The sequence below is a fragment of the Monodon monoceros genome, unplaced genomic scaffold, assembly GCF_005190385.1.
Source record: "Monodon monoceros isolate NGI ecotype Baffin Bay Population unplaced genomic scaffold, NGI_Narwhal_1 Super_Scaffold_11, whole genome shotgun sequence".
NCBI lineage: Eukaryota > Metazoa > Chordata > Mammalia > Artiodactyla > Monodontidae > Monodon > Monodon monoceros.
The window spans coordinates 81251010-81278397 of record NW_021703767.1 but is presented as its reverse complement, the minus strand read 5'-3'; the positions used below and the strand labels follow the sequence as shown (position 1 = coordinate 81278397).

General features: G+C 38.6%; 1 protein-coding gene across 4 annotated transcripts; it reads right to left on the bottom strand.

Annotated features, from left to right (window-relative positions):
* Positions 1–2415: 2415 nt before the first annotated feature.
* TRA2B (transformer 2 beta homolog) lies at positions 2416–26249 on the bottom strand. 4 transcript variants are annotated; one of them, XM_029214187.1, is made up of 10 exons: positions 25955–26141; positions 19497–19893; positions 14458–14591; positions 13250–13412; positions 11464–11652; positions 8684–8799; positions 8259–8342; positions 7037–7096; positions 6255–6328; positions 4806–5795 (listed from the first exon to the last, which is right to left on the bottom strand). In XM_029214187.1, the coding sequence occupies exons 4-10, from the start codon at positions 13280–13282 to the stop codon at positions 5785–5787; spliced, it is 567 nt and encodes a 188-aa protein (XP_029070020.1). In that variant the 5' UTR covers positions 13283–13412; positions 14458–14591; positions 19497–19893; positions 25955–26141; the 3' UTR covers positions 4806–5784. The 4 variants fall into 4 exon arrangements, with proteins under 4 accessions (XP_029070019.1, XP_029070018.1, XP_029070020.1 ...); XM_029214188.1 differs by having other exon boundaries at positions 19618–19893; XM_029214186.1 differs by lacking the exon at positions 19497–19893 and having other exon boundaries at positions 2416–5795; positions 6255–6325; positions 25955–26160.
* Between the last annotated feature and the right edge of the window lie 1139 nt (positions 26250–27388).

Genomic DNA, 27388 nt, shown 5'->3' with positions numbered 1-27388 from the left:
CTGCTTCACCAGTAGTGTCCTTTTTAATAATAGTTCCTCCCTAGCATCCCTTGTATCATTGCTATCATTCATTTACATATAAGAATATACAAATATACACATATATGACATACGTAAGCATACATAATTGTTAGGTCAATTAAGAATAAAAAATTTTACCTTCACTAATCCTTCTTTGATGCTCTTCCTTTATGTACGTATGTTTATAATCTCTATTATTTTCCTTTTCTCTCAAGAGCTTATCTTGCAGGACAGGTGTACTAGCAACGAATTCCTTCAATTTTGATAGTCTGAGTCTTCACTGTTTTTTTTTTTTTTTGCTGTATGCGGGCCTCTCACTGTTGTGGCCTCTCCCATTGCAGAGCACAGGCTCCGGACGCACAGCCCCAGCGGCCATGGCTCATGGGCCTAGCTGCTCCACAGCCTGTGGGATCTTCCCAGACTGGGGCACAAACCCACTTCCCCTGCATCAGCAGGCAGACTCTCAACCACTGTGCCACCAGGGAAGCCCCACTGTTCACTTTTGAAAGATAATTTCACAAAGCACAGAAATTCTAAGTTGGTGGGTTTTTTCTTTCAACATTGTTAACACACCACTCTTCTCCTTCATGGTTTCTGAGAAGTCAAATATAATTCTTATCTTTGCTCCTCTATAGGTAAAATGCGTTTTTCCTCTGGCTTCTTCCAGAATTTTTAATCTTCAATTATTTGTAGTTTGAAAATGACATGCCTTGTTGTGGTTTTGGGGCATTTACCCTGTTTGGTGTTCTGAGTTTTTTGGATCTGTGCTTTGGCATCCAGTCTGTTCAGGCTGCTCTAACATAGTATCATAAACTGGATTGGCTTATAAACAGAAATTTCTTATAGTTCTGGAGGCTGGAATATCCAAGATCAAGACACTGGCAGATTCAGCATCTGGTGAAGATCCACCTCCTGATTCCTAGTTATCTTTTCACTGTTGTGCTTGCATGGTGGAAGGAGCAAGGGAGCTCTCTGGTGTCTAATCCCATTTATGAGGGCCCCATCATCATGATCTAATTACCTCCCAAAGGCCAAAGCTCCAAATAACATGACATTAGAGATGAAGTTTCAACATATTATTCTGAGGGCAACACAGTCTACAGTAGACATTAACTTGGGTAAATTCTCAATCATTATTGTTTAAAATATTTCTTCTGTTCATCTTCTTTTAGTATTACCATTATATATGAGCTATACCTTTTGCAGTTGTCTTAGTTCTTGGGTTTTTGGTGTTTTTTTCTTTCAGTTTTGGCAGTTTCTATTGAGAATTCCTTAAGCTCAGTGATTCCTTTCTTAGCTATGTCCTGTTTTATTATCTGGTAAAGGCATTTTATATTTCTGCACAGTGTTTTTGATGTCTAGCATTTCTTTTTGATTTCTTCTTAGTTTGCATCTCTTTGCTTGCACTGCCCATCTGTTCCTGCATGCTGTCTACTTTATCCATTACAGTCCTTTGCACATTAAACAGTGGTTTTAGTAAGTTCCCAGTCTGTTAATTCCAACATCCCTGCCATATCTAAGTCTGGTTCTAATGCCTACTATCTCTTCGAACGTGGCTTTTGCCTTTTAATATGCCTTGTATTTTTTTCCCCCGTTAGCTGGACATAATGTACTGGCTATAAGGAATTGCTGTAAACCTTTAGAAATGTGGTGTTAAGGTATGGGTAGAGGGGAAACCATCTATACTCCTGTGATTAGTGTCAGTCTTCTAGTGTGTCTGTGCCTCTGCCCTGTAAACTTCACAAGTGCTTCTGAGCCCCCTGCCCCCACACACCACCACCATCCCTGGCCTCTTATGTGGGACAAGATAGCTAGAGCAAGCTGGAGTTGGGTATTTCCCTTTTCCACGTCAGCTAGGCTCTGATAAAATCCCAGCATGTTGGGCTCTGGTTAAATAGTTTCTCCTGGGGCCAGAACTTTAAGAGGTACAGAATGCTCTGGTGAATGGTTTTTGCAGAGATTTCTGCTTGTGGGTTTCAACTCCACTAAGCTGAGATTCCAATGTATTTGCCCATCTCTCCAATTTGGGGGGCAGCAGTTTGCCCTATGACCTTACCTCTCTTACAGATGGAAAAAGAGCTGTTGACTTTTTGTTGTTGTTCAGCTTTTACTTGTTAGGATGGAGTGGTGACTTCCAGTTTCCTTACATGCAGAACTAGAAATCAGAAGTAATTTGATAACCTTTAAATTCAAATAGCACCTTTAGACTGGAGATAATTATCATGATATACAATTATCAGATAATTTGCTTTATATTGCCTAATGGGACAATCTTTTTGCCTGGGGAAAGAAAAGAGATACAGTATGTGTCTTATCAATCAGATAATTTTTAGCTTTAAATAAACTATATAGCCATTACATTGAAAAAATAAAATCAACTTAAACTTAAGGAGACTCAGCTTTTAATAGCTTCAGGAAATTCATTTAAAAATATTTTGAAGGTTAAAAATTTTTAAGCTGCTTACATTTTAAACTATGTTTTAAAAAAACTGTAATTATAAAGGTCAAGCAGGCAATAAGCAAGAATCAGCATTAGGGAATTGGTCCCAAGCCTAAAAAGTACCATAATAGATACTCAGTTCCAAGTCTTGTCTCCATCTTGCCTCCTCCTTGCTCCTCTCCTCTTCACAAGTGGCTTATTGGAATTTCTACTCGTTTACTAAAGCTGAGGAAGCTCCTGCTTCTAGTATCCAAAAGGAAAGTTGCAAGATGAGGTTGGAGAGACCTGGTGGGTTGAGGGGTTAGTGAAGGTCCTTGCAGGTCACTAAAAAAAAAAATTTGGATTTATATCTAAATACAAGAGGAAACCATTGAAGGATTTTAAAACAAAGGGATGATGTGATCTGATATACCTCTTAAGACATTGACTGCTTAATGAAGAATGGATTAGAGGGAATACAAATTGAGACTAGAGATGGCTACCAATTAAGCATCACAAATGACAAGGAGTTACTTATCAGTCAAGAGTCTTGATTATAAATAAAAAATGCCAGCTGACTTAAGCAGATACAGGAAATTTTTGGTGTCTTTTTAAGTTTGCAGACTGCAGGAGGAAAGGAGAGTCAGGCTTGGAAGGAAGTTTTAGCCACACCATGAAGTCAGTCCAGTGAGGTCATCACCACTGCCAAACTGTGGACACCAGCCTGTCCCACTGCTGCCACTGACACCAGATAAGGAATCTGCTGGCTAGAGATATAACCACCTCCCTATCCCCTAGTTCCAATCCCTCTCACATATTGCTGACATCTTTAAGGCACTTACTATCCACTCTACTCACTTGAATAATTTTCCACTCTCCCTACTTCTTGGGTTTAAGGTTTAAAGTTTGCATACACCTGACTGACCATGCCTAGTTCACAGGCATATGCTGTAGATGCAAAGGATGGGTAAACAAACATCTGGGATTTGGGGCATCTATGGTGTTAGGTGGGCTCTGCCTCTCAGCAGGACTCAGCTTGGGGAATATCCCAATGGCAGGTCTGCATGCTGGGAAGCTGAGAAAATGACACCTATCTAATACCAGCTTGGAAAACTTGCTTTTGCCTATGAGAAAAGATGTAATGTTATTACAAGCAGAGGCTTGAAATGTACTTGGATGATTGAACGTCATGATCTTGTGTTTCCACATCACAGTGAGAAATGTGCTGGTTTGCTCACTCTTCCAAGGAGGCTGAGCCATGTGGAACAAATGCACACACCTGCAGTCTATCAGTCAACCCCAGCTGTCCTACAGATGACAGCCTGGATGAGATAAGCAGTGGAAGTACCTGTTGTGTGCCTCTGAGTTTTAATGACTGATTATGCAGCAACAGTTGATCAGATACACTCAGAGAGTATTCTGAGATCCCCCCAAAAGTGACAAAAAAGGTTGGCAATTAAATGTAAGAAAGCTTTAATTATGGGAACAAAATGTTCCATAGTGTGAACAGTAAGTCTTAAAGGGACCTGTTTGTACCAAATTCTACTGTGAGGAAGTGACCATTTACACCTTCCATACACATGGTCTTCAATTCTTATGCTTATATACTGTTTTATGGCTTACAAAAACCCTTTTTGTAAACCAGGTGACTACCATCATAGCACACTAACAGATTACTACTTGCTTTCTTATCTCAGAACAGGAAAGGCGTCTCACCACTCTTCAGCCTATCTCTACCTGTCCAGTAAGTTTGGCAAATTTAGGCCTACAAATAATGCCTACACTCCATTACCAGTATTTTTAATCATCTGGTTACCCAGGTTAGAGGCAGAATGAGTACAGAGTATGGATTGAGACTGGTCAAGTTCAGATCCCAGCATTGCTGTTTTAACAGCTCTTTGACCTAAGGTAAATTACTACACCATTTTGATTGACGTAGACTGAACATATTAATATATGGGAAGTGCTTTATGGGAAGTGCTTTACAAAGTACCTGGGACACACTATACTGCATTTAAGTAATAATACAAAGGTCAGCAGTCTAACAAACTTTAATTACCTGCCTATAGCAATTTCACTAGAAATGACCATGAAAATAAACTAAGAAGAATGTGCATTTCAGGTACCTGCAGGGCAAGTGTGGAGACTAGAGTTATTTTAATATAACACCATCTGCAAGTGGAGATGATCACTCCAATACCTACTCACTTCGATTTATCTGCCAGGAATACACAATTTATCTATTTAGAACACCAATAACAACAAAAAGAATACAACTGAGTCCAAAAGAACTCTTAATTATATATGTAGCAAGGTTAAAACAAAATCTTTATAAACTGAGTTGTACCAGCCTTTTACTCTTTTCATTTGCGTTTATTTAAACACAGTTCTCAAAACATTTGAGTGAAATTGGGCCTCCTTTGGTAAGCAAAGGACCTGAAAATATTTAAAAAATGAACAGGCAAAGTCTTCAGTTCATCCACAACACAGGTGTAGTGTTCCCTTCTCTCTTTCTCAAACCCTGAAGCACCCAGTTTTTCCATATAATCTAAAAGCTAGAAGAACAAGAGTACATTTGTGGTGGAATGTATTGTCACTTGCTGATAACTAGTTGAAATACCATTATCCCCTTGTAACAGCTTTAAGAAATAGCCTTTTAAAGGCATTCATTGTGTAACTCTTATCTTATTCCCTGCTATATATATAATACAGATTATATAAACGCCGACAAATTCACATTTATATTAAGCATTAGCTGTACTGAAAGATCTTTAGGCCTAATACTAGCAGTATAGAGTTACAGAGCATAATTTTTATCACTTAATTGCAGGTATATTAAGTATGGTATGTTTTATGGACTGGAGGAAAATGGGCATTTTTGTCTTGAATTTACTACTGACAGTCTATTCTGAACAGTTCTGCTAACCATTGATATGTTAGAAAGAAAAGTAAAAACCAAACTTTATTGTTGCTTTTTGCCATTTGGTAGCTCATTTTACACACAGGCTTCGATCTTCAGAATACCCTGGATTCAGTAGAAAAACCATTTAAATGAAGTTTTGTACAATAGAAACTTCTCAGCAGTCAAAATTTAGACTGTAAAAAAATACATGCAAAACATACTTTTCTGAAAACACTTAACTTTGAACAAAGCACCGAACTACACAAATGCAGAATGAAAACAGCATTTCAACTCCACCAAAAGTAGTCATCATAAAAGGTGTAAAAGTCACCTAACTTCACTAGGCACTGTTCACTTTTTAAACAGGAGACAATAAAAAATATTGTCCACAAACAATATCCCAACTCTAGGGTAGGTTTCAGAAAGTCTTCAACTTCATGCTTTAATAGCGACCTAGGAAGAAAAGAAATAAATATTCTTCAATACTCAAGTGTGTACTTTTAATGTTGAGCATTTTAAACTACTCTGCCATCAGGAAATTCCTATGTACCAGATTCTCTCCTGTGAATATAGAGGAAAACCTTCACATAAAGATTACACTAAGACGACCAATGTTAAACAGAAATAGCTGGGAGTATACAGCTGAAAGCTAAGGTTTTAAGTCACTCAAATGTTTCCAAGCTGTACAAACATTAACAAGGACTCCTAAAAAGAAAAGCTACAAATGGTGACAGAACATAAGCAACAAGAGTAAGATCCAAGGGTTGTTTTTCCTATACTTCCTTAAACCAAAAGTTGGAGAGAAATATAGATAAAACTAATTGAATTAACCCATTATCTGCTGTTTGGTAAGTCACAGCAAGCCATGCTATTACAATATATAAACAATCATGTAAGTCAATAAAAACTTACGAGGTGAGTATGATCGAGATCTGGAACGTGATCTGTATCCTCCACGACTATAGTAGGGAGAAGGTGACCGTCTTCTGTAAACAAATGTCAACACCATCTAAGACTACCGAGATTATATATGATCCCTTTGTCACTTTCCAAAACTAAAAGACCCTCACTGACCTTGAAAAATATTGCATTAGTCACAGGATTTCAAGGTCTGTTTTAGTCCTGAGAATGAAGCACACTATCAGGCCCAGTACCAAATAACCCCTCAAACTATCAGGTTGAATACTCCTTGCTATATTTGATCCACTGATCATCTGCTAATTAACATTATACTTAACAGAATTTAAAATGGCTTAGAGAAGGGGAAAAAAAAAATCTTCACCACTAATTATACCCTATGAGCACCCACAACAAAATTTCATTCATAGTGCTTCAAAGTGATTTAGTTCTGTGTAAGAAAGATCAACTTGAATACTCACTTGCTATTCTGAAATACTTATAAAAAGCTAATAAAACTATCAGGAATAATACTTAGTTTCTGCCATATCTCATGTTAAGGTACAAAATGGTACCACTGAGTAAATGACCTAGTGTAAGCACAATTAATTTCTGTGAACACACATATTAAGCCATGTACACATTGTCATTTGGCTTCAGTTACAGTATATTCATAAACTTCATGCAATCCAATTCTGTGTAATGCCAACTATAATTTACCAAAATACTAATAACGAAGATGTCTTTATGTGAGCCATTCTACTATTGTACAGATTTTAAATCTTCTCCTGGCATACCTGTATATCTGATCCCTGTCTTGAGCAGCTCTCCATCCTCCTCCTCCTCCACCTCCTCCTCTGTGAAGGCAGAAAAGCAACATATATTTAAAATTTTTTTGAAAGTACACACAATTCATGCAATAAAATTAAAACTCGCAAAAGTGAAAGCTAGCTGCTTTTGCCACCTCTTTACAAATTGGCATAGAGCTCTCCCTGGTGGTTAAAATGAATATCATTAAAAGTAAATGCTCATGAATTAAAATAAAATATTAAGACCCTAATCTTTGCAGCCTCCACAAATCAATCCCTTAAGTGTCACTCAGTACAGAAATGCCACTTTTAAGGAAGTTTCTTTTTGTCAGTATTAAATGTCAGGACTGTCAACTTCTTAAAACATTACTGAATAGGGTGCAAAAGACGACATCCACACCTCAACACCACACTAAAATAAGGTGTCAAGGATTAACTGTTGTGGTCAATACTTACTACACAATTTACATTTTGACAAGCAAGGAAGGGTCTGAATTACCTGCTGTTGCTAATAAAATAAGAGAACTTTACTTCATTTTTGCCTTTCAAAGTATTCCCAGTGTCATGAACATTTCCTTGCCAAACCCCAAAATATATATATTTTTGGTAATAAACTTACCATTGTTACACTAATTATTGTCCTTAAATAATTACTTCTTTGATTCTTCCAAGAATCAATTTCCCCTGCCCTTCAGTGCATGATTCCTTAGATATGAAAAATTGCTTTATAAAGCAATGACATTCAAAACACAGCTTATGAAACTCACTTTAAAAACAAAAAAGGGGGAAAAACTGAAGTATGGTCTATAATTGTTTTCACTGTCATGTTTTGAAACCAAGGATTTCAGTTGGTTTACAACTTGGTGTTTAAAAAATATACATACAAAGATAAATTAAAAAGACACATAATCATAAAATCTAGTTTAGGGGCTTCCCTGGCAGTCAGTGGTTAAGACTCCGTGCTGCCAATGCAAGGGACTCGGGTTCGATCCCTGGTGAGGGAACTAAGATGCCGCATGGTGTGGCCAAAACAAACAACTAGTGTAAACTCTGGGCCTGGATCTTAGTATTAAAGGTAATGACTTGTATCAAAGACTAAAACTCAGGTATGTATAGTGCTGCCTTAAATATGTTGCAACTGATTCAGGAGAAGACCTGGCTTGACCTTCAACTTTTTGGCAACTTAAACTTAGTATTATGCTTAACTTACCTGTATGACCTGCTGTAATAGTCCCGATCATCGTAGCCTCGATCATATCCCCTGTCATAGTAATCTCGACGGCGTGAGCTGCCACTATGAACAACAGTAAGTAAGATTTGTACGAACTTAAAATCTTACCTATAATAACGGTTAAGTTTCCAGCGTGGGAAAAATGGTCTGGTGAAAATCAATTACCCAGCAAAGCCAAATCTATGGCATTTATTTATGATAAAAGTGGGATGTGATCTATTAAATGATACCAATCAAAATGTGTGGTACCAACAGAATGTTTCCACTGAATATACTGTATTGACTTTGAGTTTTAGCCAGTTTGAAATGCCAGGTCCCCCCCCACCCCTAACTACGTGTAGTTCTTGGAGGAACTGAACAAACTGAACTGTCAGTATTTTTAACAACCTTGAAAATAAACTTACTAGGTAGGTCTCCCCATGTAAATTCCTGGTGTTGGGGTATGTGGTCTCTTTGTTATAGAGAAATCAACTCTGATCCTACGTCCATCAAGCTCCATTCCATTGGCACGCTCTTTCGCCTTCAAAAGATATGTAAGCTGTTATATACACCCCGGACAAAGCGCCAAATTATCCAACAGCTATAAACAGGGTCCAACTGGATGTTTCAGCTAGGCCAGAACATTATGCCTGACAGCTTATTAATAGGCTTTTCCGTCTATAAAATCTTTATTTATAAAAGCTAGCCCAGAAAAGCTTACCCAAAACCCACCAAAAGCCAATTTAACCCATGAAATATTTTATCTAACACAGTGCTTGTAGCTCTAAAGCAGTACATAGCTGGCAACTTATGACCCATGAGCTAAGAATTTAAATGGGTGAGGGGAAAGAAAATCAATAGTATTTCATCATAAATGGAATTCAAAATCAGTGACCATAAATGTTTTACCGAAAGATAGCCCCACTCATTAATTTGCATATTATATAGCTACTTTTACATAACTTTGACAGGGTTGAAAAGGTGTCATTAAGATCTTATGGTGGGCTTCCCTGGTGGTGCAGTGGTTGACAGTCTGCCTGCCGATGCAGGGGACACGGGTTCGTGCCCCGGTCTGGGAAGATCCCACATGCCGCAGAGCGGCTGAACCCGTGAGCCACGGCCGCTGAGCCTGCGCTCCGCAATGGGAGAGGCCACGACAGCGAGAGGCCCGCGTACCGCAAAAAAAAAAAAAAAAAAAAAGAAAAAGAAAAATCGTATGGTGCACAAAGCCCAAAATATTTACTGTCTAATCCTTTACACAAGTTTATGGCTCCCTGCTATGGAAGGAAAAGGTTGGGATGAAGAAAGCTTGAATTACATATAGTTCTTTTATCTAGAACACAGACTAAATAAAACAGTATGTACTTAAGGAAAAAATATCCCAAAGACATAGCAGTTTGTTCACAATTTAAAGAAACACCCCTCCACCTAAATAGAATTTAAACGTCTAATTCCAAGTATGCTATTTTCTAGTTTGATCGTTTCTGCCTCAAGACAGTTTCTGGCACTACTGATTCAAATACAAAATATGCTATCTTTCAGAAAGTGAACTCTGGTCCTGTAGCAAAAAAAAGAAAGAAAAAAAAATTTAGGGAAACCAGGAAGCCTATACGGTTCAATTATTACCAAAATGAAGTGAAAGAGATCTTAAAGAATCCCTTAAATCTCTTAAATTATAATTACTTGCATTCAGCTTTCAATTCTTCCTTTAGTAGATCAGCTTTATTTTAAAATCTCTGGTTTTTAAAAATTAGTATAATCTTGACAAAGTTATATATACATATAAAAGAAAATGTATAACCATATAATCTCATTTAGAACTCAGTTACTCATCTCAACATTGGCCTCAGATGGCTTGTCATTTAAGTTTCTCAACTTTTCCTTATAATGTATCTAAAGTCCAGATTTCTTAAATGTGGCCTACATTCTCACACTGAATTTTTACTTTAGTCTACATAATAAAAAAATTTAATTTGGCAGTCCAGTGGTTAGGACTCAGTGCTTTCACTGCCATGGCCTGGGTTCAATCCCTGGTCGGGGAACTAAGATCCCGTAAGCCATGCAGCACGGCCCCCCAAAAAATTACTTCCTATGTTTTGCCTCAAGTCAACTTAACTCTAAATATAAAATCACTTGCTAGTATACATTCAAAACCAGTTCCTTTCTCCTGAGTCATAGTCATAGCTTTATCACTTTTTAATGTTCTTCTCCATTTTAGAAAGTAATTTGGGGGGGACTTTGCTGGTGGCACAGTGGTTTAGAATCCGCCTGCCAATGCAGGGGACATGGGTTTGATCCCTGGTCCAGGAAGATCTCACATGCCACGGAGCAACTAGCCCATGCACCACAACTACTGAAGCCCGCGCACCTAGAGCCCGTGCTCTGCCAACAAGAGAAGCCACTGCGATGAGAAGCCTGCACACCACAACAAAGAGTAGCCCCTGCTTGACGCAACTAGAGAAAGCCTGTGCCTAGCAACAAAGACCCAATGCAGCCAAAAAATTTTTTTAAAAAAAGGAATTTGGGGGCTTCCCTTGGTGGTGCAGTGGTTAATAATCTGCCTGCCTATACAGGGGACACGGGTTCAAGCCCTGGTCCACGAAGATCCCACATGCTGCACAGTAACTAAGCCTGTGCACCACAACTACTGAAGTCCACATGCCTAGAGCCCATGTTCTGCAACAAGAGAAGCCACCGGGATGAGAAGCCTGCACACCACAACAACGAAGAGTAGCCCCCGCATGCCACAACTAGAGGAAGCCTGCACACAGCAACGAAGACCCAACGCAGCCAAAAATAAATAAATAAATAAATAAAATTTAAAAAGTAATTTGATATAAACAGTGATTAAATATTCCAAATGAGTATTAATATTCTTATACTTTAGAAATATCTGTATCTAGACACATACCACACCTGGAAACAGCTGACTATGTTGGGATTTACTTCAAATGTGGTGGAGAGGACTGAGTTGGAATATAGAACCAAACTGTCATACTTTTCTGTTACTGTACAAATATTTGAAAATGTCCACATTAGGTTTTTAAAAAAATTCAATATTGATCAGTGTATGTTCCCAGATGAATGCATTTCCTTTAGCTCAAGCTATATATAGTTACTAAAGCAAAAACTGTCCATATCCCAGTAAAAATAGTTAAAAATAGGACTGGTATTTTTACAAAGATACAAGACGACTTTTACTTACTTCCTTGGCATCATCTACATTTTCAAAATATACAAAGGCAAATCCTCTTGAACGTCTAGACTGCTGGTCATATACAATAGACACATCAGCAATTGGGCCATATTTAGAGAACACTTCTCTTAGATCTCTTTCTGTAGTGTATAAGCTCAATCCAAATACTCCAAGACAACAGTTGGGATCAGGATTTGCCTAGAAATAGAAAAATGGATTTTCAACTTTAAAACGTGTCATAAATCAAAGTTAAAAAAAAAAGAAACTATGCATAAATTAGCCAAAAACGTCACACTAACCCTAAAAGATAATGAACAACGAAATAAAATGCTATTCTAAAATTAATATTACAGCAACACCACAAGCATGTTTAAGAACATGTAGAAAAGACCACGAAAGGGGTAAGTTCAACTTAGTAAGTGGACGGGAAACAGCAGCTCATACTACTGAAAAGCACCTGACATTTTTTTGGGGGGGAGATTGGAGGGCAATTTGCCCAAGGGATTCACCTTCTAGGGCTTTATTCTAAGAAATGGCCACATACTCAACAATATGCACACATATTGATAATCAGAATAGCACTGTCTCTATAAGCCAGAGGGGGGAAAAACAGCATACTGTTAAAATGTTATGATATACCACTCACGCAATGGGAGGCTCTAAATTGCCAAAAAGATATAGAAGAGCATGTTCAGCCTGATTTTATTTCTATAGAAACATTGTATACATTAAGTGTTTATATATATATATATACACACATATACACACATAAATGTAACCAAAGATGAGTACCAAACTGTATTTAACAGGTATTAATAAGTAGCTTGCAATTATTACCGTAAGGAAAATAACGAACCAAATGTTTCTGACACTCCAGTAGCTGTAATGAATTTGCCTAAAGGTTTCATTTACATCATACATACATTTACTGCAGTCAAATTCCATGGCACTTTCAAAAACAAACACTCCCTTTACGTCTACTTGCATTATATTATACAATGAAACCACAATATGAACACACTAAATGCCATCTCATTTGGAACTTCTTGTGGAAGATAAAAAAGCCTTAATACCTGAAAGAAACTTGCTTAAAAGTAAATGGGAGGGCTTCCCTGGTGGCGCAGTGGTTAAGAAGCCACCTGCCAATGCAGGGGACACGGGTTCGAGCCCTGGTCTGGGAAGATCCCACATGCCGCGGAGCAACTAGGCCCGAGCCACAACTACTGAGCCTGCGCGTCTGGAGCCTGTGCCCCGTAACGAGAGGCTGCGACAGTGAAAGGCCCGCGCACCGCCATGAAGAGTGGCCCTCACTTGCCGCAACTAGAGAAAGCCCTCGCACAGAAACAAAGACCCAACACAGCCAAGAATTAAAAAAAAAAAAAGTAAATGGGAAAATCAGGACAGCATTCTGTAAAGTGTATTAAAACAAACCCAGAAAACGTAAATTAACATTAGTATGAAACATACAGACCTATGATCTAGTGTACTAATAGTAATAATAGTAATGTATAATGGAGATTTTTTTAATCTGATGTGCTGTTAATATGACAATACCTTGTTAATGTGACAGTATCTTAAATGTGATCAATAGCACAAATGTAGACAATTACATGGGTGGTATCTTTTAAAAACAGACAATCTCAAAACACTAAAAAGGCACTACAGGTAACTCATGCTAAAGCTCCACTGTCAAATAATATCAGTTCTAACATCAAACAAAAGAAAAAAAGGGAACATATTATTATAAAGCGGCTTTAAACAGTCCACTGCTTTAAAAACATTTTTTTCATCTTACCCGATTCCCAACATGACGCCTGCGAGTAGACATGGGAGAATGACTGTGGCTATGCCGTCTTCGATAATCTCTACTGTAAGATCTGCTACGGGATCTTCTATGGGAGCGGGACCGAGATCGTGACCTTGTATAATGCCTTCGAGAACTTCTTCTGGATCTAGACCTGAAAGACAAAGGCTTCAAGGTTATGACTAAATAGCTAACAGTAAGATATGGCTTTCAATACTCTATTCTAGAGTTAAACTACAAAAGTTGGAACACACAATTCAGGCATATAGCAGGATCGATACTTTTCTTCTGTATATAGTCACTTCTACTCTGCCAGGAAGAGTTCCAAAAAACCACTACCAGCTAAAGTTCCCTTCCATCATATCTTAAAATAATTTAGAGATTAAACTTAACACAATTATCTTTCGAAAACCATAAAACATGCATTTCATACTAGCTTGATTTGCACCCACCTTTACCCCTCAGAATACCACCCTCTATTTTTCTGCTTCTTGCATTATGCCCACTATTCACTTAAGATAAAATCACCATCACAGTTTTCTCCAGCAGTGTTTTAAAACCAGTTGCTCTTAACTACAGTGATCATATGAACTGTCATTTAAACCAAGGAGGATACATTGTAAGAGAGAAAGGGGGTGCTGTTAATTATGCCTGACAATCGGCATAAACTGGGGCTGACCTGGGCAAACCAAGATGTATATAGCTTACTCTTGACGAACATTTAAAAAAAAAAAAAATAGCGCTGCATTAAGGTGTTTTTGTTTTATACATACATTTGTCATACTAGACTATACCTATTTATCAAGAATTGCAGTTACTGAAAGCCAATGTTCTGCAGTCTATTTGCCATACTAATAAGCAGTTCACTTAAAACTCATAGTGAACCCTCACAATTCTGAAGAACTGGTACTATTACTAATTCGCCTTTTATAGATAAGGAAGCTAAGACTGAAAAAGGTTAAGTAATCTGCCCAAGCCAGAAAAAAATAGAGGTAAGATTTGAACCCTAACGCCAAAAACCCAGGCTCTTAACCACTTAGTCTTCTATCTCCCAGATCTTAACGACTAAGTTCATTTCTAGTACCAATATTAAATAAGCCAACAAATGAACTGACCCTCTCTATCTTCCTAGTTTACAAAAGCACACACCAATTTGAAAGCTAAGAGTAACAAGAAAATCCCAAGACAGTCTTTCTTACCTAGATTCAGATCTGGACCTGGACTTTGATCTGGAACGCCTGGAATCTTCCTTGGAGCGAGACCTTGCAGGGGTATGCCTTGCAGATTTCCCAGATCCATGAGCACTTCCACTTCTGGAAGCAGAACGGGATTCCTACACGTAGATGTCAAAAGTTTAATTTGTATACTTTCTGGGCAACTTTAAAAACAAATAAGCTGTGGTGAGATAAATGGCGAGGGAAAGCAATCCCCTTCCAAGATAAGAAAACATAGGTAAGGGCAGGAACTGAATATACCTGGTATAATAGTTACGTTGCTCCAATTGACATAAGCCAATTAACTTGAACTTCCACCTTTTTTTAGGGAGCAGGGATAAGAGTTAACTGACCCCACTCTTCAGAAATGGGTGCCAAAGCCAAGCAGTTAAGGGAACTGCCCAAGGATTGTTTTGGGAATGTTACTCCATAAAGACTAGGCTGAGAAAGAACCTTATTAACTATGACACCTATACCTCACACCTATTTCAACCAAGTTGCCATCAACAAAAAAAAAACCCTATGAAATTAATTAAAACTTACTGTATATTCAAGTTTTATTTACTGCTGAGTGGGAAAAAAGACAAGGACGGTAACTGTTTCAAGTCCCAGAGAAAGGTAGAAACCTAGTGGAAAGCAAGGACCAGCTTGAAGGACACTAGAGCCTGTCCACCTAACCATGGTAGGAAGCCCTTAAAAATCTCAAAGCAACCAGATGGAGCTATAGCAGAGAGGCAGTGAATTAACTGCAGAGGTAAGAATTAAGAGAGTACCAGAGATCTTACTCAGCTAAGTGTAGATGAGCCAGTGCCAACCGATGGGGAACTGAGAATAAGCAGTTAGAAAAGTTACATAAAGGACATATTAAAACCAAAACAGTTTAGCTCATGGGTTCCTAATCTAGGTTTAGGAAGGGAAGTTCAGGAAATCTAGGTATATACTGTATACCCAAGCTTTCCCCTATCATAACTGGAACTAGCTGGTAGGTAGGTAATACAAAAAAGATTTCTAAAAGAAACTAGCAAAGAAATGGGTAAACAGGATAACTAGTTCATCAGTGAACCAAAGGCATATAATTAGTGGAAAAAGCAAACATGTATAGAAAGAACTGGACCTAGGGAAAGGTTCTGCCAAGACACCAAAACAGAAATAGTGGAATGGACAAGAGAATCCACTCAGTCTGATAGCTAACCAAGGTATCATCAAACCAAGACAACCTTTATTCCAGGTTATCCATCTTCAGCAAATTAAAAGGCATTAGTCTAATGAACTTCCTGCCCAACATAGGATAAACAGCCAGACTCAAATGGAATCAACATTACAGGTAAGTCACTGTAGGGGTAAGAATCAATGTTGAAGCTGCATAGAAGTTATCACAAGAGACCTCCCTGTGTGGCAGACCCTCAGAATAAATACACTGGCCATTCTTCAAAGGACAGAAGATACGAAATTCCTTTAAATCACAGCCCAAAACATTTTAGAATGTTCTGTGACTTAAGAACATAATGGAGAAAATTTGGAAGATCCTTCCTATGATGCAACACAGAAGAGACAAATTAAAGCTTAAAGTTTAGAACAGGGAACATAACAGTTAACTCAGTGGGCAAAAGGAGTTCTGGTCTCTACACCCAAAACAACTCTAGAAACTTTACAGTAAGATTTCAGTCATTATGAAACATGGTGTAAAGTGACATGAAACATGACAGCCCCCTCTCCTTCCTGCCATGAGTTAGTAAAGAGATTCAAAGATGGTCTCTAATTATTAGTGAAAACAGCTGCTTTTACCATCAAGGAGTGGTTAGAAGTGGTTTGCGGACCCCAACCAACAATCCCTTGGCTTTCTCTGGCAAATATTCTGAAGAGACATTTTAAAGCACAATCCACCTCCTCCTCCTCGAACAAAGTTCTCAAATTGGGGATGCACTTTCTGCCATCATTTCAACAGGCAAAAGCTAATCTAGAAGAGAAGGAAGAAACAGGGACCCAAAAGCTATTAACTAAATACCTTTGTTTACTCCAATGCTATAAAGATTACTTCATGGAATGATTATGACTTTTAATGGAAACCAACGAAAACAATTTGCTCTGGCAGGAAGAGAATATGGGTGCCTCACAATAAGAGTTAAAAGATTACCAATAAAGTAACTGTAGTTAACAGAAATCGGTTCAGGGATCTGAAAAAGGAAGAAAGAGTAGAAAAAGTCAAGATCCTCTTTTAAGCCTCTTGCTTCAGTGAACAGAAAAGCCTTATTCCAAGCTGAGATGCTTTACCAGTCTGTCCACCAAGAGGGAAAAGAAAGTACTTCTAGCCTCAGAATAAACCTTAGTGAGGTTTTCCCATGAAATTCTAGCAGATCAAGGGTCAAAGATACAGTATTTGTGAAATTATCATAAGACTTTTCACTCAACCTCTACAACTAATTGGCTACATGCAGATGCATTTTGTGAGTAATCACTTCTCAGACCAGGAATAGGAGAAACCACCAGAACGCTAAGATTTTTTCCATTCTGTACTGACACTTGTTAGGCTAACACAGAAAACAATGCCTCTAACCTCCTACCATTCTTGTCAGGGGTAGTCTTAAAGTTAAACCTTTTTGCAGTTACGTTGGCCATTAGCTGGTTTGTAACTATGTGCAAGGATATTTAGCCTGTCTAGAAGAAATGACACCTAAATTAGCCAAATCTAAAAGCATAAAGTTAGCTTTAAACCTTGGTCCATGGTCAAATCTGTAAAACCAGCTGGAAAAGCCCCTACACGCAAGGAAAATTCCAAGTCCACTTTCAGAACAATAAATGTCAACACATTAAAATCCTACCAAAAGAAGCACTACTCTGAACATCAGTATCTCAAGGAAAAGGGTCATATACTTAAAGTTAGCATGAATAACAAAGCCAAAATTCCCTGAAAACTGCTCAGGGAATCGAGTTCTTATAGACTGGATCTTAATCATATACTAATATACAATCTATACGGAACACATCAGAGAAAAACAAACTCAGCCTTCCAACAGAATACCAACCAGTGTCTACCTATTCTGAGAATGGCAATATCTTAGAAAAACTTTCTGAAAGAAATGAAAGAAGTGGGAAAATCCATCCAGTCACTAGGTTTCTCATACATTTTAAAAACTAGATGCACTAAATTACATTTTGAACAGTGGCTCTTAGAGGTATGCAGTAAACGTACCTAGCACTTAAAAACACACCCCTAACTAGCGCTTATTTTAGTAGGTCTGGAGTTGGGCGTCTGTATTTCTTAAAAACACCATAGGTGTTTATGATGCTTAGTTAAGTCTCACTAATTTAATCAGTTTCAAGCTTTATACTTCTTACCTATCTGATTTTTTTCCCCCAACAAAGTCATTTTCCTGAAACCTTGTTTCTTGTCACCTTCTCTGCCCCCACCTGCCCCCTGGCATTAATCAGCCCTCCTGAGGACATGTACCTTACACCTACACCTGCCCCAGGATAAGAGGCCTGTCTCCCCCATAGTCTCCAGACAAGGGGTAGAGGGATGCACTCTCATACTCAAAGATGCTTTGGCCAGGGCAGGAGAGGAACCTGAATGGATGAGATGCTCCACTAGCATCAATGTTTATTTTTGCTTTACATCTTCCAGCTTGTGCCATATGATCGAATTCCAAACTGCTTCTTCCCCTTAGATGACTAACAGGTCTTTTCTCTTTTGGACCCCAAGGACCTTTCAGATCTCCTGATAAAAGAATCCATGAGCTTAAATCGAAATATAACATCCATTCACATCACTTGCCTCAGCTCTCTGCCTAAACTGTAATTCAGAATGCAAAATCAACATTACCAATTTAATGTTATTAGTTTACATGTGGCAAGTTTTACAAAGCAATAATCGGGACAAAGCAAATACTGGAAACTATTGCCTATAAATGGAAGTTAAGTTTCTTCTGCTTGCAAGATACAGAAATATTACAAAACCCACAAATCTGACACTAACAGGCCCTAAAATCTCAGAAAATGGATTCCTCTAGAATGTCATTTAGACCACTTTTTCCAAAAGCTGTAATGTCTGACAACTCTCAAAGTTTTTTAGGCTATCTTCATTTCGGGGAGAAGTGATAGCCTTGGCTTTCCCAATAGGGTAGAAGCCATCTGTTGGTTGGCTACTACTGGGCATTATTTTGACACATGCATTTGTCCCATCCAACTGAAAGTAACAAGACTGCACCAATCATTTTTTTCTATTCAGCTAAAACACAACACACAGAAGGGAAAATGACAGAACTTTGGCGTCTATTTTCCCAGTAAGTGGAGGGAGTAGGGAACCAGAATAAAGCTACTTTATGATCTATATCTCTCACATTTTAACGGTTAAGTGTTAATAACAGAAAATGAGAAAAGGGAAAAAAGCACCTACTACTACTTTTGCCACTTTTCAGTTAGATATCCTGTTCACTTATGTGACCCACCTCATTCTAAGGGAAGCCCCTATAACTTTTTAGCAGTAACCCTAGCAGTAACCCCAGTCATTGAGCTGGAATAAGAATTAAACAGAAAAGAATTAAGAATCATCTTGTGAATTTAGCACACATGCATCTTAAAGTTAAGGCCTAAATGGTCATAGCTTTCCACTACTGCCATCTAGAAAGAAATTAATGTTTTCATAAACGCCAAAAGGAACTATCCTGTCCAATTCTTTGCTTGGATTTTCGGGGTTTGGTTCTATAACCAATCTGGTGACATTCTTTAGGAAAACTTTGACAAACTTAAGAAAACATTCTACTATATATTGCTCTGTACTGAATAGGGGTCTGTGCATTAAGAGTCCAGGGGGGTGGCAAAGACAGACCACCAACTCCAACTCTGGAGGTACTCACTCATGCCCCAGGACCAGCAAAGTTAGAGATGAAAAATCCAGGAGACAACATGAAGCTGGCTGTTACCCAAACTGAAGAGCTCATTCCTGCCTCCTATTTGACTACAAAGGGTTATTATTATTTTTTAAAGTTGCATTTCAATCATGACTAAGAAGTTAAAATTAGAATTACCTAATTTAAACGTTTCCCCTGGAAGGCACTTCTTTACCCTGTATATATTTCTTCTATTAAACAAATAATGCATGCATGTTTAGCAAAATATACAGGGACACATAAACAGACTAGTAATTACTTAGCGTAGTGCTTTCTGATTCCAGATTACTTCTTATCTTAACTTCATTTTTATTTCTTTTCTTCATTCTTCCGTTTCAAATTCTGACTTCTTTCATCTTCCCCACTTCACACAAATTGCTCAATATTCTACAAGTGGGACTTCTGGTCTGATAATTAGCATGCATTCTTTCTTTTATTTTTTCAAATTTCAGCTTCACTTATTCCTGAGCTTCAAATACTCATTTATAAAACTTGTCAAATGACGACTTCCGCATTTTCCTTCTTCAACATTAACCTTAATAGAAAAAGAACAGGATGAAGAATATTTTAAAACTCCAGGATAAAATCCAGTGCCAAAACTGAAACTAGAAAAAAAAAAAATCCCTCTTGTTTTGGATTTTTAGAAAAGCCAGAATATGCAGCTCAAAAAACTGAAACTAGTTTCCTGTTGGCTCTAAAATATATAATCAATCTCTTTTGTCTACTCCAAATAGATTTATCATGCTTAAGCTGAATGTGAAGTGCACGACTGAACATTTACTGTTCAACTGACATTTTAAGAACTATAATTACATTTCACACTTCTTATCGTATTCATCAATAGAAAGTATGTTCAGTGTCAAAAGCACATCTCTAGTCAAAAAGTGACACGTAAATACAAAAGTGCAAGAAAGGAAAGCACGGACAATTCATTTGCACAATGATGACAAGGCTGAGGGTTGAAGAGGTTTACAAATTGTGACTAAGGGCAAGATATGTATTTAACGTCACACATTTTTTTAACTGCAAAAGTAGCTCTGTAAAAAAACAATTAGGGAATTTGAAAATTTGGACTATAGTGTTCAACCCACCGCTAGAAAGCTGCTCTAGTGAGATTTTATAATATGAATGGCCCAACTTACTAAATTTAGAACTAAAATCATTAAAAAGATCAAATCAAGTCAACCAACTACTACATGCGAGTAGCTATGAAGAAAGCAGAACAAACTTGAATCCAACAGTGGTGTTTTCAAAGAATTTTTGGTAAAATCTCCCCCCTCAATGAACAAAGTATTAAAATCTTCTGCAGTCCAAAGGAGCAATTCTACTTTGAAAGGTGGCAATATTGCGAGAAAATTACAGCTCACCTCCTGAAATTATTAAAAAGACTCGATATCACCTAACAGATCAATAAAGTATAATAGTGTCTACTGAACACCTTAATCAAAATAACTGCCCTCATAAAACATCCTAGTTTCCCTGAACTTCACCTTATGATCTTTCACTGTTAACAATTTCCTCTCCTAGTTTTTCTGAAAATAAAACTTTCTGGGGGGGGGGGGAACCAGAGAGTGTGAGAGATGAGTCTTTATACCTATCTGATCAAAAAGACAACCATAACCTTCAGTCTAGTTTTTCAATGTTAATTATTGCTTATTTAATCCAGGAAAAAATTTAAATAACTTTTATTTAAGGGAGTCACAGTAATTCGTTTTAATATCCATCACTAAAATGTAATGGGAAATGTTTACTGCCAGCACAAATGTAATCGTGGAATCAGAATGCCCAAGCAGGTTTCCTCTTAAGGCCTCCTAAAGTTTAAGTTTAAATACAGGGCTTAGGTGCAGAAGATGCTGGAAGAGGCCAAAGCTCTAGATACCACAAGTTTTCAATATGGACGCCTTCCTGCTATTTCATTACTCCTTCCCAACATTCTCCCTTCTTTCGTATTTGAAGAACAAAGCACACTGCTAGATAATATAAATACTAGGTTCATTCAAACCTCAGCTAAGTTCAAGTGGCCACTTCATAAAACCAGAAGACCTACTGGGCTAATGTTATATACATATGGTTAAGAGATCCTACTTACAAATAAGCAGAAATTTGTCCCATAACCAACACAATTTTTGTTAAAATAATTCTAGGGACTACAGCTGGAATTTATTTAACATTAAAAACGTGCAAACTCATTAGGTTGATCGACAAGGTAGTATTTTAAAAACTAGGAGGAGATAAAGAAAAACTCATTGAATCTGCTATAAAGATCAATGCTCATATCAACGTACAGACTATACTATTTCTTTCTGCAGCTAAACTCTACCGGAAGGTTGGTTGGATAGAAAAATCCTCAAAGACTGAAAATTTCTGAAAAAACTGTCATCTGACATGCCTAAATGAGCTCTAAGCCCAAGCTTTTAAAAGGATCTCTTGCAAATACATACAGACTCTGAATTTACATTCATAAAACATTCAAGCGCAAGTATGTTTTACTGTTTCAGAAGACTATTTTTTAATCTAATATCTAAGCAAAAAAAAACAAACAAAAAACAACCCCAAAAGGGTCCTCATCCATGCTGTCATATTCAGCAATCTTGTTGATAAAAATCAGAATGTAACCTCCAAAACCCAATTCAAAGCAAAGATTTTGGGGGAATTTGAAGACTAATTTGCTATAATGAAGAACTCCCCAACCCCAGCTTAAAAACAAGCCTGACCCCCTCCCCCAAAAAACTAAATTGGGTGAACACTTAAAATTCCCAATCACATCACTGTAGGTCATAGGAAAATAATACAATTATGAGTAAAAAACTGATCAACATAACACGCAATGCTAAGGCTCAAAAGATATACACACTGTAGCATTGTCCTCTTGGGCAAAATGTCAACAACTATGCAAGTATTAATATTTACCAGGCTTTGGATTTTATTGGAGATAAGGAATGGGAAAAAGCTGTACAAGGCAAATTCCATTTAACACACCTCTCATCTTCTGAATTCCTGTTCAATCTTTTCACAAAACCAGTAGTACTTACCTTATAAATACTTGTAATTTCAGTATGAACATGCCACCTTCTAGTTCCAGGCCATATCCGTAACATTAAATCATTCTTAGTTAAGACCAAGAAAAATATTCTTCAACCCGGTTTCAAGAGACTTGTGCCTAACCAGACTCACACTGAAACAAAACTATTTCCTCCCACCAACATTAATTTAATCCTCTAGGAAGAAACAGATTGATGTTTTAGTTTTGAAAATTTGGATTTAGAGTTAGAAGCTAAAAACAATTCAAAAAGACAACCCAAGATTAAGCAGAAGAGGAAATAAACTGCAGAATCTCAAAGGCAGTTTGATGGGATAGTATCCAGATGTTATTCATCTCTACAAAGAATAAGACTAAAGATAATATACCTATATTGTATACACATTACTTCTACAAAAATAGGCAACACTATCAAGAGTAGTTATTGCAATCTTGATAGCAGACAAATTAAAATGATTTGGTCCATACAAATAGCATTTCCTTAGTTTCTGGTTTCTCTAGTTAAAGACCCATTTGTACAAGCTAAAGAAATTAGTTAGGAGGGTTGAACATCAAACCAGTGCCAAAAACAAACAAACGTCACCACACCCTAAAGAGTGTGACCATAATTGGGCCTTACAAGATTTATTTACCACCCCCCTCTCACCATTACCATGCACCTCTAAACTTGGCTACATGACTCTATCATGTTCTTATTCTCCCAAATTGTGACATGACATATCTGCTAAAACACCTATCTTTTTTCCAAAGGTGCTTTGCAAAAAATGTGACCAATTTTGGGAAATAACTGGAAGAAACTAGAACTTTGAAATGAATAATATCTTACTTTAACATGGATTTGGCCAGATCAGGGAAGTCAGCTCTAATTAGAAACAGGTTTTAATTTAAATCTATCAACTCTGACATGAAAAATCCCAGATACAGGTAAAAGGTAGATTCTGCCATAACTGAAAGTGTGAAAAGAACCACAAAAATTCAGGAACGCACCCTAGCTGCACATTTAAAACAAGACAAAGGAACATAAGGAACCACAACTCTGTCAATATTCACGCAATAAAGTAAACACACTATCAACAAGCAAGTCGAGGATAATTTATTGCTCACACCCCACCCCAGTCTGTATAGGAATCGAACTTATAATAGTCCAGAGCGGCGGGGCCGGTGGCTGTGGTGGGGCAGGAGGTGGTTCCAGCTGATAAGATTTTAGTGATTACATTAACATTAGCTAATTAGACTAGTATTAGTGATTTACATCAACAATTTGTAATGTTTGAAAACTCAGAGTGGAATGAAAGTTAATTTTTCAGGCTCCAGATAAGCTATTCATAGCAGGCCATGTCCAAGATTATTACCCCGAATGCAACGGTTTTCCCACTGTTTTCAGGCACTTCCAAAAGGAAGTTTCTAGCCAATCAGACCTGAGTGCTCTACCTAGTATTTTTAATGGCATTATATTTAAATCAACTCACTGAGCTTTATGGTTTTGCCACGCATTCTTTGGGAGTCCCAAACGTATTTGTTTTAGGTATAGTCTAACCACTTCAGGTTCCAATAAACCGACTGGAAAGCAATCTACATACAAAACAAACGCCAAAGAAAACAATGTGGAAGTACTCCACAACGTAAGAGTTCAGAAAAACTCTTCCAAGAAGTCAAGACTCTATGTAAGACAAAATATCAATTTTTAACATGTACCTTTAAATTTTTTTATTACTTTGTCTCCTTCCATAAGAATTTATTGAATCTCCACTCTATGTAACGGGATTGTGATATAACTAGGATGTATATTCTACTAACAGAAAGTACCAATTCAAAAACTTGATTAATGGGATGACAATGTCTCTTGAGATGTCTCAAACCAGGACCTAATTCTTGAAATTGTTTCCTCCCTTACGTAAAAAATACCCTAACTTTCCTTTGGGGAATTTTTCTCAAGCACACCATCACAAGTAACTTACTCAGGTTTATTCAACTGAGAGCTCTAGTCAGAGACCAGTCATTTTGTAGTCTCAAAACAATGCAAAAGTATCCTATAATTGTTTTGTTTAATAGCTGAAGACTAAAATTATCATTTGCTTTCCAGTCCGAACACTGACGCCTAGTTTCGACAGTATATTCAACCGGCAGAAACCATAACCCACAGCTGTAACAACTTGTGAACTTGATCCAAGCTTTCTCACCCTAAGAGCGAGCTTAAAAAATAATCACACACACACACTGGTGACAGTGGCAATCAATCGTCTTACGGAAAAACATATAAAACCAATACTCATCTGCATAGGTAAAGGCGGGGCCTGATTAGTTCAAACCAAATTAATCAGACTTGGCTCCAAAGTTACACAGTAAATTCACTAAGACTCCAAGAGCTAAGGAGCTTCTCTATAAAAACGCCCTTCTAATGAACCAACTAAAATTTGTTTCATGAGTTTGAGAAGATATTTAAGTAGATTTACCTGACAATTACAGATAAACTGTAAAAACACCCAACTTAATCCCATCAAGTAAAAAAAAAAAAAATCAAGTTCCATGGTGCTTTTTATTACCCTTCTAACAAACCTCCAAATATGCAAGATTCTGGCAAGACTGACATTTCTGCATCTTAGAACTCACGAACCCGCAACCAACCTTTATATCATGCTTTCTTAGCCCGGGAACTTTATTTCTGCAGTTTATCCAACCCTCACCGAACTCCACATTTTGGAGTGGAAACTTTAAAAAGTGCAACAACTTGTGCTTCACAGAGTAGGAATGTCTCAAAACAAAGAAAACAACGGCGCCGTAAATTGCTGCCCGCCAATTTCTCCTCCACCATCTCGCAGAAAAAAATCTACTCCCTCAAACAAGAAAATCTCAGCGACCCCGTGGTCTACTCTGGATACCGAAAACGATTTTGGGTTTGAAAGCCCTTTCGGTATCAAAGAAAAGCACTCCATTTAGGCCGAACACAAAGCGGGCGCGCAACCCCCTCAAACTAACGGGTCCAGAACTTAGTCTACCTCAGACTAGTTTCCCCATTTTAAAAGAGGCCCCAAGAACACCCTAGATTCCCATTCTTTCGGAGCCCAGAATATGATCCTGTCTTAACCTAAATTCTGAGAAAAAAAATCCCAAAGAACGCTGCCTTTCTGCCCGCCCCGTCCCCCGCGGCCTGGAGGTTGTCGCGCGGCTCCTCCGCCATTTTGTGCCTCTGGCAGCGCGCCCAGCCCGCCAGCCCAAGATGGCTGCGGCGAGGCTTCACAAGAGAGCAACGGCGAAACGAGATACCGCTCCCCTCCCCCAACACGGAGGGGACGCAGCGGCCATTTTTAATTCCCCCCCACCCCCATAACGGAAAAAACCGCCGTTTCGAGTAAAGGGCCACCTAAACCCGCCGGCGGCCTCCTTCACGGATAAAGACACTATCCACTAGGGCTTTTAAACCTCTGACTCCCATCCCTCCCGGTCTCAGACTTCGGAGTCGAAATCGCCCCAGTCTCCCGGTCCGAGGCCGACGGGCCTGGAAAGAGATGCAAGAAGCTGGGACCACACAGCCGCCCCCTGCACCACCGCTACGTACCCGCTCGCCGTAGTTCTGCTCGCCGCTGTCGCTCATGACTTCTAGCTGCTCTCGCCGCCCGACGTGCTTCAATCGAAGCTGCCAACCTCTTGCGCCTTCTACCTAGAGGCTCAGCCGCAGCCCCGCACCACGCACTGGTTCCCGAGTCGCTGAGACGAGAAACGCTCCGCACCGCCTGCGCTCGGGCTCTAAGTCTCCCGGATGTGACGCGGCGCTCTTTAACCAGGCCCCACCCCCTCCCAGAAGGCGCGCTTTCTTGGCTCCGCCCCTCCGCGCTCGGCTTTCCCTTTACAGCAGTGGCGCGCCCCGAGCTGTACGTGGCGTAAACCCCGCCCCTCGCGCCGCGCTAACCCCGTCTCCGGGTCTTTTTGAGGCGGGAAAGAAAGCGCGCCAGTGGCCTCAGTGGTGGTCGCTACGGGGCGTCGTGATGTCACCGGCCACGCCTGACTCTCTTCTGGAACTTTCTGGGAAGCTGTCGTGGAGCGTGGGGGAAGGGGGGGAGGAGAGGCCCGCCGTTTCTCCCATCCTTCTCTCCGTTCTTCCGCTTTATTCGTTTCTCCTTTTTTGTGTCTTGATTTGGTTGGAGAGGGAGGATGTCCGTATACTGGGTTCCGTGCTTTCCTTTGGTTTTCTGTAGTTTCAGTTGTGGATCTTTCCTACCTGAAAACCCTTCATTTGAGCGTCTGTTAAATACCAAAGCACTTTACCAGATCTTGATGTACTGAAATCAGCCACAATCTCTCATCTGAAGTTAGTGGTCTAATAAGGGAGAACTGTTAAACATACACTTGCAAACTAAGATTTTGCGTTAGAGAGATGTACAACTATAGCCGTGTCACAAGGAGTGAAGATTAATTATGCCATCACTCAACATGACATAGTGGAAAGAGTCCAAACTTGGAAGTTCAGACATCCCTCTGGGCCTGTTGTTTCCCTTTAGAGAAAACAAAGTATGGTACCCAGCTGATGAGGTACTTTGATACCTGTAAAGGGCCATTTGATTTTTTAAAACAGCTTTCTTGAGATATAATTCACATACCACGCAATACTCCTGTTTATAGTGTACAATTCAAGTGGTTTTTGTATTTACAGAGTTGTGCAACCATCACAATTTCAGAACAGTTTCATCACCCCCAAAAAGAAACCTGTCATTAATAGTCCTGGTACATCTTCCCCCTCACATTCCCCCCCACACACACACACATACACACACACAACCCTCCCAGCTCTAAGGACTCTAAAATCTGCTTTGTCTATAGTTTTGCCTATTCTGGACATTTCCTATAAGAATGGAATCGTATATGTAATATGAAATCCTTTGTGACTGGCTTCTTTAACAGTATAAAGTTTTCAATGTTTGTCTGTGCTGTAGCATGTATTACTATTTCAGTCCTTTTTATTGCTGAATAATATTTCACTGTATAAATGTATCAC